Below are 10,529 nucleotides of genomic sequence, written 5' to 3'. Positions count from 1 at the left end.
GTTTTGGCAAGACGAGTGCTTGTTGATAGAGTTTCTAACATGTGTTAATCATTTGAAAATATTTACAGCCATTACGATTCTCCGAAAATAGAGAATCTTATAATTCATAATTTGAAAGCTGTCGACTGGCCAAATAGCCCCGGTTAGCTAGCTACGTACTAGCTTTCTTGTTTGACAGCTAGCTAGCGGTGGTGGGGGGTCAAGAACCATGTATCTGTTCTCGGCAGATGTGGCAGGGTTATCACTTGGATCAAATGTCATATCCATAAAACAAATGAGCAAGAAACTGCTCGCTAGTTGTTCCAGGAAACTAACGTTAAGTTGCCGGTAGCAAGCTAACTGCACTGTCCTGTTATCACTGCCAACATCCTGACCACAGAAACCTGTTGTTGGGCTTGTTTATTTAGTCCACGGACGTCCCTCAGATTTGATTGTAAGCAAGCCGATAAAGTTATTATCTACATCCAATACAATTAGCTAATTGACTTGCTATTTAAACTAGCACAAGCTTGTGAGGTTGCTCCTCGGCTTCAGTGAGGCTCTAAACGCGGTGTGCGTACAACTGTACGTCCAGTGGCAAACACGAGGCAGTGGTTGTATCCTATGAATATAATCAATGCCATTTGTTTGAAATTAATGTCAAATGTCTTTGTTTTCAGGGGAAGGAGTTCTGTTTTGGCGTGAACAATGAGCAATACCGGTGCGAGATGGGTTACTGTTGCGGGGAGACAGAGTGCTGCACCTACTACTATGAGCTGTGGTGTATGTGTCCATATTATCTTAATGTCCTCTCTTATCTTATCTTCTATATACTCATATTTTATGGCACCTTGCGTCCCCCTTTCCAATCTGTGTTTCCCACAGAGTTCTCCTTATGTTATTTATTTGTGGACTTTCTCATCTTTGTTTCATTGAATTGGTTGTTTGACACATTGAAGTCTTAGTGATGAACCCCCCCCCCCCCCCAAAAAAAAACATTCATCATTTTAAATGCCTTTTAGCTATTTGGTGGATATCGAGTGACTAGTCAGTATGAAAGATCAGATCATCTTGTCATGTGGGGGGGGTCCTAACGTAAGCCTAAAGGCCCCACTGGTGTTGTGTGTGCAGGGTTCTGGCTGGTGTGGACCCTGATCATCATGCTGAGCTGCTGCTGTGCGTACCGCCACCGCCGGGTCAAGATGCGCCTGCAGCAGGAGCAGCGTCAGCGGGAGATCAGCCTGATGGCGTACCAGGGAGCCTCCAGCTCCTTCATCTCCCCTCCACCCCTCAACCTCAGTGAGTAGCACTTTTAGTTAAGGTGACAGTGAGGGTTAATGTTTTCCTCACCCCACCCGGCCTCACCCCACCCCACCCCACCCCACCTCACCTCACCCCACCCGGCCTCACCCCACCCCACCCGGCCTCACCCCACCCCACCTCACCCCACCCCACCCCACCCCACCCGGCCTCACCCCACCCTACCCGGCCTCATCTGCACTGTGCTGGAAGCTCCCAGACATTACAGCCCTCAGCGAAATGACTTCACCACCTGTTCTCTGTGTTAACTGTTATAAATAATAAGACCGGCTTGGTGGCTGTTAGAAGATATGTAGGCTACACACACACACACACACACACACACACACACACGTGGTGTTGTATTCAACATAGCAAACAAGCATACTCCTGTGTACAAAACTATGCACATAAGATGCTGTATTTCCTGATGTGTGCGCAAATCCATCGTGTCACGCCACGTCTGACGACAAGGAGTTATTTAGGCTCTACCGCTAGCCTTACCTAGCTTCCCTGGTGCTAACGTCTGACCCTCCTGCTAGTGTCTGGGTGCTAACGTGTCTGACTGACCTGCTAGCTTTCTCTAGCCTCCGGGCGCTGACATGTCTTGTCTCTTGTGCGTCGTGCAGGATTCTGGACCGACTGCAAGCTACCTGACTATGAAGAGGTGGTGGGTCACCCTCCGACCCCGCCTCCGCCTTACTCCGAGATCCCTCCAGAGACAGCGCCCTCCATCCCGCTGCCGGCCACCAGCCAACCACAAGCTGCCGTGGTGCTCGAACCCCTGGCCGAGGAGGAGCCAAGGGAGGAGCAGACCGCCGCTGCTGCTGCTGCTGCTGCTGGGTCGCCAGGAGACCAGGAAGCCGCGTCGCCAAGCAACCCATCGGAGCAGGCGGGGGACGCCACTGAGGCCTCACTGGAGGAGGATGAGGAGGAGGAAGAGGAGGAGCTGGTGACACGGCGCCGCCACGTGACGGGCGACTCAGGGATCGAGGTGTGCGTGTGCCAGCTGGACGTGGACGAGAGCTCCGGGTCGGAGGAGGAAGAGCGGGTGTGTCAGGGCGGGGCCAGGGGGGACTGCTGCTCCGAGAGACATCATCACACCGTCAGACACAAAGAGCGCACCGCCCAGCCCCCCCAGAGCCAAACCCCCAGCACCAGCACAGGAGACCGCCTGGTCTGAGCCCCCCCCCCCCGCCCCCCCAGCCAACCACCACCACCAACCATCCAAGTCAGACAGACATGTGGTTTATGAGGAGGGCCACACCAGAGAGCTCTTGTCATTGTCATCACCGTCCTGACGTCACCAGGATATGACCCCCCCCCCCCTCCCTGTCCATGTCTCAAATAACCAAATTCTCACCAAATGAACTCACTAGGTTGTTCTGTGGCTTGATATGTTTCTCCTTTATGATCCTGAAAACGATGATGACGTCGACGACGATGATGATGATGACAAACAAACGGCTCTTATTTGAGGAGGAAGATTGTTGTTTTTGTGGCTCATGGTTTCATTCTTTAAATACCCATGTGGGATGATTCCTTTGCTTTGTTTTGTTGTTGCCATGGGGACGAGCAAAACGCCAGTGCTCTTCAGGGTCAGGACTGGGAAGGAGGAGGGGCTAAGACTTCCAGAGAGATCAACCAAGTGGTGCTCAGAAGAGGGGCAGACGTTCCAAAAAAACCACCACCCCCACCCGCCTCCTCCATCACTCTCCCCCTCCACTCCACTCCCCTCCCCTCCCCTCCACCTCCGCCCTCCTTGGCTGGGACACTTCCGCTGTTCCGTCTGATATTTCACCTCCGGTGGGAACAGCATACCGCGGCGGTCACCAACACGCTACCCCTGCCCCCACATGCCCCTCACACACAGGGGGCCAAAACACAAGATAATGCCTCAAGACTACCAGAAGAAGTCCTGGTGGCCAGCCAGGGAAAACTGATGACAGAAACAACAGACAGCACTCGTCTTGTTTTTCTAAGGCTGTGTGTGTGTGTGCGTCTGTCTGTGTGTGTGTGTGTGTGTGTGTGTGTGTGTGTGTGTGTGTGTGTGTGTGTGTGTGTGTATTCTAGGGCACAGCTGCAGAGTGATGTCATCCCTGAGGTCATTGCGGACTGCGCCCCCCCCCCCCCCCCCCCCTTCATCATGGAACGCCAGTGCTATTTGCATCCGGCTTGATAGGCTGCTGGAAAGAGGAAGTGAAGATGTGCCCATCTCTAATAACCTCTCTGTCTGGACTCTGTTCCAATAACATCAGACCACCAACTCCAACAACCCCATTCTCCACCCCCCCCCCCCCCCCACCCCCACCCCACCCCACCCCCTCCACTCATGTTGCCACCTGTACAGTGGTCCACACTGATACTTGGCCAGACTGGTATTGAGTGGACCGTCTGGCACAAGACCTTATTGATGTCTCACTGGTTGGCCGAAGTGAACTGTAGGCTGTAAGCGGCCATGACATTATCCCATCGCTGTGCCTGCAAGTCGGTGTCTAAAAAAAGCGTTCCCGGTGTGTGTCCGTGTGTGCGTGCGCATGCGTCCCAGGCCTGCAATGATATAATGTGATGTGGTAGTTGGGGGGGGTGGGTCAGCAACATTTGAAGGACTGACCGTTTTCTCACACCCGGGAGAAGGGTGTGTTGAGGTTGGTGTAGGGGAACTTCCCAGACCAGAAAAGAACAGAACATAGGGTGAGAGGGTTCAGGAGGAGGGGTAGTTTTAGTCCTTTACTCTCATTGATGCCACTGTAATCAATGTGAATGGCAACAGAGCTCTTGACCAGGGGCAGCTGGGGTGTCTAACCTAGTCCTGGCCCTGTGTGTGAGGTGGATGTGGAGGTGGAGGTGGAGGTGGTGGAGGGTGTAGTCTTATGTTGCGTATCCTCAAAGTGCCCTGTCCACTTGGTGTCGCGAAACACAACTCACCAAGGCTTTAGACCACTTTTATACAGAAAATGCACTGGGATCTTGCATGAGGTGTGTGTGTGTGGTGGGGGGTAAGATGTATTTTGAGTTCTAATTAGCTTAGTCAGCCACGGGTAATGTCAAAGCCTCTGTTTCATACAGTACAGGCTGTTTCATACAGTTCTATTGGCTCTACGCTGACGAATGGACGAATCGGCTGCTGTTTTGTTTCCCAGCCGGAGTTCGGTAAAGCAGCTTGCCAGCCACATGAGTCCCCCCCCCCCCCCCCCCCCATATCCCTGTGTGAGGCTGGGAGTTAACCGAGGTTTAAGTTTAGACGCCCAGTATCTTGTTTCATCATGTTGTTTTGACTCTTGCACAGGGCCTCACAGGAGTATGGGCTTGGGCCTAGCATACTATGTTGGCTTGCAGTGTGAATCTCTGAGAATTGCGGTGGTATTTTCCATCTAAGGTGCGTGTGTGTGTGTGTGTGTGTGTGTGTGTGTGTGTGTGTGTGTGCGTGCGCGCGCAGCTACACGCTGTGTTGTGATAACCGCGAGTACCTCTCTGTGACGTGCGTCGTTTGCGCAGCGTGTGTGTCGAAGCGTAGCCGTAGAGACGGGTGTTGTGCGGAGTGAATGCATGTGATATATGTGCAACACCTAGGAGTGAGGCACAACGGTGCGGGGCGGGGGGGGGGGGCAGCAGCAGCTAGTCCAACGGTGGGGGTGCGGGGGGGGGCAGCAGCAGCTAGTCACGATGCTACGGTAGTTTTCTAACTAAGCTTGTTAATTTGTATTGCATTCAGGCCGCACTTACTGATTGATTAGGCTATGTACTAATAACAGAGTGTTATTGTTTCACATGAACTGAAAAAGGAAAGTCGTGAAGCATAGACACACACACTCACACAGACGGTACTCACACACACACACTCTCTCTCTCTCTCTCTCTCTCTCTCTCTCTCTTTTCCATTAGGACACTAACATGTTTTTGATAAGACACCAGAAGCTGCCTTGGTGGGTTGCTAAGGAACAGACATCTTGAGCGTGGTGCAGCACGATAACACAGGCTTGTGTGAGTGAGGGAAACCTGTTAAAGCTTGTGTGAGTGAGGGTGGGAAACCTGTTAAAGCTTGTGTGTGTGTGTGTGAAGCAGGTTTTTAAAGTGCTCCTGAGGCGCTGGCTATGGATAATAACTGCCTTATTGCAGCACAGAGGTCCATAGGAGCTAGTGAAGGACATGCCGGTAGAAAGATTTCTCGGCCCTGTGTGTTTTGATGAGTAGGAGGTCATATTTCAGACGTGTGCTTCTGATGAAAGCGTGTTTTGAAGCATGTTGAGCATGGGTGTTGTAGAGCAGAGGAGTGTCTCTACCGACACGTAGGCTAGGCTAGGCTAGGCTAGAGTGTGAACGCATCTCCCGAGTCTCACATGGAATGATGTTGAACTTGTTGAACTCAAAGTTGTTGTAGGAAGTGGTGAATTCAGACGCTGTAGGCTAGAAACCACGAGCTCATCGGCTCCTGCATGTTCTAGAACCCGGACGTGTTTAGAATAGGTGACGGTGTGTTTTTTTGTTGTCCGAAGGCTCGAGTTTGAAATTCCCTCGTTCTCCCAGATCGTTCATGTGTGATCTCTCTCTCTCTCTCCCTCTCTTAGTTTTCTTAAGTGCTCATTATGTGTTTTTGTTTTTCAAGGAATGTGTAGAGATTAGAGGGGGGGGGGGGGGGGGGGGGGGGGTGATAATGTATTTAAAGGACTGCTCCCTGTTGGGTTTTTTTCTGTTTTTGCTTTGTGATCCATTTGGGTTCTATTGTTTTTGAATAGTTGGGTAACAATGTCCCAACGGCAAATTGCTAGATGCTAAAGTTTTTATTTTTATGCAATATAGATTAAGATGATGAAACGGGGAGAGGGTGTTGTGAATTATCAGTACATGGGGGGGAGCCCCCCCCCCCCCGTAGTTTTCCACTCCCATCGCTGACTTAACTTGACAGGGCAACAGATTATTGCCAAACAGACACGTCTCTGGCTTTCATATGTTTACCTAGATAAAGGGCTATCTGTCAATCATGGACAAACATCCATCCATCTCTCCATTCACTCACCTGCTCCGGACATTTCTTCTTCTTCTTGCCACAGTGTCAGAAAATCGACGCCATCTGACCGTTCATTCGTCGTTTGAACATTGTTTTCTGTCATGTTGACGTGTGAGTAACAGGCCATTGTATATGATTGTATATTTTAGTTATAGAGGCGTTTATCTTTGCCTTTTCTCCTGTTTTGTTCAATATTAACAGAGGTGCGTACTGCTCTTATTTGTGTCTTGTTCTCTTTTTCTTTCTTCTCTTCCCACCCATCCATCCATCCATCCATCCCTCCCTCAATACCCCTATCATGTAGACTAGGGTGCCACATTGGAGGAGAGGATCCGAGGCTCCTCCCCTCAAGACCCTCTCCTCCAATGGCCTTTGAGAAGGACGCAAGGAAAGAGAGAACGCACAGGGAATCGAAGCAAAGATTCCTGGTTGAGGTTTCATCCCGGCACAGAGAGCAGACGCCTGGGGGTCCGTGGTGAGGTAGCCGTCTCCAGGTGTCAGGTGTATGAGCCTGCTCCTAGTTGGATGAGGGTTTGAGCCAATAGCTGTGTCTCCTTTCATCGCTCCGGACCCTTGCCGCCATATCCTCTTGGGGGCGAGCATGGCAACAAACTGTGTCATCCGTTTGCTTTTTCCAAGGAGGGATTTGGCCCTGCCATTACCAACCCTCAAGGCAGTGCAGGCACCGGGCACTGTTAGATTTTTGGCGGTGCCGTCATCAAAATGATTATTCCCCCAATAATACAACTACCACAAGGTTAGCGTCTTGTGGTCATACAACCACTCATTCTGTGATACAAGTCTCTCCTCTCCTCTTCCCCAAAGTACCTCTGTTCATGAGTTCATTTCTGCTGCGCGGCACACACCTCTGTAACGTACTGTACCTGTACCCAACTAGGCTATGCAAAAAGTTAAACCCACTGATATATGCTGCAATAACACTTTCTTTATCTCTGTTTGTCTGTGGTTGCCAGTACAAGCAATATATTATTATCAGTACATGTTGCACTGTACCTCAGTGGTATGTGTATGTCTTTGTTTAATAAAAATAAAAAAATCTCTCTCTCTCTCTCATATATATATATATATATATATATATATATATATATATATATATACATAAAAAAAAAAAAAAAAAAAAGAAGAAGTTTATTGCTACTACAGTGTGTGTTTTGTGTGTATGCTTTTGACAAATAATAAATGTGTATTTCCATGTTACCTCTTGGTGGGAGGGGGGCGGGGGAGGGGGGGGCTGAGAAGCCGTTCTAGATTTTGTCTTTTGTTTGTTTCTTTAATGACATGGCGGATAGAAGTACAGTCAGCTGTCATTCTGCTCTGCTAAGAGTAATACCCCTGCTTACGTATCTAAGCTAAATGAAATGTGTTGAATGAAATGCTTTTGTTGGATTAATACTATTTAATTGATCCATCGTCTGTCGTTTTCTTTATTTTTGTTACCCTCTCCCCCACTTGTGGGTATCTTTTACCACTGTTCCATCCCGCTGTGTGTGTGTGTGTGTGTGTGTGTGTGTGTTGACCTGTTACTGTGCATTGGGTGTCTTTGTAAACATTAATAACAACATTGTTTTTCATTCTGAAGAGAATTATTATCAGTGACTGAGTACCGAACCGTTGCCTTCGATCCTCAATTGCCCAACCTTTGATATTTGATAAAATAACGAGACCCGCATCAATTATGGAGCACAGCCTCTCTAAACCCCGTTGGCTGAGTGGAGATATTGATCAGGTTTTCTTATTGGTTGTTTAAGGGTTATTTCGGGCGCACAGCTCAACTGGCCCAGACGTTATTTTTCGATGGCTTCCACACTGAATTATACTTCACCAAGGCAACATGTACTCACACGTCGTTATCAGACGATCGAGGAAATTCTGTCAACCGACCCGACACACGTAACCCTGATGTTTCTTGCATTTGTCCCTCGAAAACCACAGATAGATAGATAATGTCGAGCAGATGTCAGTGGTGTGGTTGATTTTGTGTGTGTGGAAAGAATTTTTTTTTTTGCCAAACAATGGAAAGACCCATGCTTGAGAAGAAAGGAAGCGGTTGTCCACAAGCTGTTCTGTTTCTTTTCCTGTCACCTAGATCAAGCCAAAAAAAAAAAAAAAAGATTTGAGTGGAGAAAAAAAAATCGACAACAAGCACTGAGATGTGTGGTGCATTTGATGCTTTGGTTTAGTACGGGGTCTGCTATGTACTCTTGGGTCATCATTTGTATTTTATTTTTATAGTAAAACAAATAAACATTGGCACTCAACACCGAACTCCTCCTGTCGTCATTGTTGGATGTTTTTGTTATCCTACTCAGTAGAACTGTTTCATGTTGCTCTGAAGCGGTCTTCTCTTATTGACACGCCTGGAGCATTGACACTTCTAGCTGAGAGGAGCCTCCGGCCCCCTGTGGAGCTAGCGCTGCCTCACCCAGGCTTCTGGAGCAGTTGAGAGGAGCCTCCGGCCCCCTGTGGAGCTAGCCTGCCTCACCCAGGCTTCTGGAGCAGTTGAGAGATTGCTCTTGAGAATCACAAGGCCACGGGAGGTAGGGAGCAGTGGAAGCAGTAGCGGACTGGCCATCTGGAGCACCGGGAAAATTCCTGGTGGGCCGGTGGAAGCACACTTTTATTGACATGGAGATCCTAAGGGAGACGCATACATACATACTGTGTATCCATCAGGAGAGGCTGGTGGAGGTAGAAATCAGAGGACGATAATGCATGGAATGGAATGAGGAATGGTATCGAACACTTATGTTACACTGTGATACCATTCCTCATTGCATTCCATGCATTATATTGAGCCCGTCCTCTGATTTCTACTTTCACCAGCGTCCCCTGACATGCAGGCATACATACATAGAGTGCTGTTGTCACGCATACAGGACACATACTGCCTTGTAAATAGAGGAATGTGGAACATATCTCACAGCTGCAGAACAAGAAAACCCAGTGACCGCAGGGAAAGTAAATCTTGCGTTGTATTATTTGATCATAGTCAGATGACTTGTAGAATACTGTCTCCCCTCTGTCCGAAGGGCGTCCTCCGCCTTGTGGATGTGGAGAGAAAAACACTGTTGACTGTTACGCAGAACAACAAACCCTTATGATATGTGACGTACGCAAGTTAAGTATAGTGTAGGCTTATAGCGTAGATGATGAGGTTTGTGTCTCTTGCTCAGTCATAAGACTTGTTGTGGAGATGCTTTATAGACTTCAAACCTAGAGAGAGGGTCATAAAACATTACTATTGTTATAAAACATGGCTGGTTTCATAACGGCTTGGTTTATTACACCTATTGAGCTGGAAGCAGAGTCGTATATACAGGCCTCTGCTTGGAACCAGGTCAATATGATAAGACCCAGTCCAACATACACCCAGATCCACTGTAATCTAACTAGTACCTCGCAGAATGATCTAGAAAAGTCATCGCCATGTCATTCACCTACTGTACAATATCCTGAGTCAAAGTACCAAGGAGAAAATGAAACAATGACATCACTCAGGGTTGTTGTTCTTTAATGGAAGCAATGCAAAAACATACACACAGGCGTTGGAACATAGTACAGTACAGTATTAAACAAGCAACCATGGTTTTTCGGTCACTGAATGGTATTGAGAGGCACAGATACAGTGGTTTCACAGGCAAGGGGACGGCGGGGGGGGGGGCATGGACGGCGGGGGGGCGAACATAATCAGTGCACTAGACAGTGTTCATACACAGCATTCAGCATTCAGCATTGGATTGTGTCTGTCAACAGTGTCCGTTGACCAAAGTAGTAATCCTCAAGATCAGGAATTATCCTGAGCCTTCAGGAATTAAACTGGGCCTTTAGTACCACAGCATATAGAGGACAGTTAAGAGTCCTAGGTCAGGTTTAGGGTAAACCACAACTTCTGCATTGTTCTCTGACCTATTTCACTGGCTAGGCTTCTCTAGAAATATGACACAACAAAGCTGATGGAGACGGGGGTGGGGAGGCTGGTGGAGGTAGAACACCATTGGCTGGATGAAAAGGTAGTCTTTCCGACGACAATAAACAGACAGTCAATGGCATGAAAAGACACAGAAGGTTTCAACCACTTCAGGTGAGGGCACCACGACGATACGTAGCGAAGCGTGGCTTATTTGAACTCTGTCATTCAGTCAAATCAACCCCTGCTCGTCTGTGTTCGTCGTCCCAACCTCAGACACATCCTCTCTCACGTAGAAATATAGTTCGCCTACGC

At 48.6% G+C, this 10,529-nt stretch overlaps 1 protein-coding gene across 1 annotated transcript in view; it reads left to right on the top strand.

Moving 5' to 3' along the window:
- The window catches only part of wbp1 (WW domain binding protein 1), a 2,886-nt gene extending 315 nt beyond the window's left edge, over positions 1-2,571 (top strand). The window contains exons 2-4 of the mRNA XM_083670620.1: positions 660-762; positions 1,111-1,278; positions 1,908-2,571. Of these exons, the coding sequence (XP_083526746.1) occupies positions 660-762; positions 1,111-1,278; positions 1,908-2,461 (825 nt within the window). The 3' untranslated portion in view covers positions 2,462-2,571. The remainder of the gene's footprint in view (positions 1-659; positions 763-1,110; positions 1,279-1,907) is intronic.
- The last annotated feature ends 7,958 nt before the right edge of the window (positions 2,572-10,529 follow it).

Source organism: Argentina silus (genome assembly GCF_951799395.1).
Source record: "Argentina silus genome assembly, chromosome: 5".
NCBI classification, from domain to species: domain Eukaryota; kingdom Metazoa; phylum Chordata; class Actinopteri; order Argentiniformes; family Argentinidae; genus Argentina; species Argentina silus.
The sequence above is the reverse complement of the archived record's forward strand: the minus strand, read 5'-3'. Positions and strand labels throughout refer to the sequence as shown.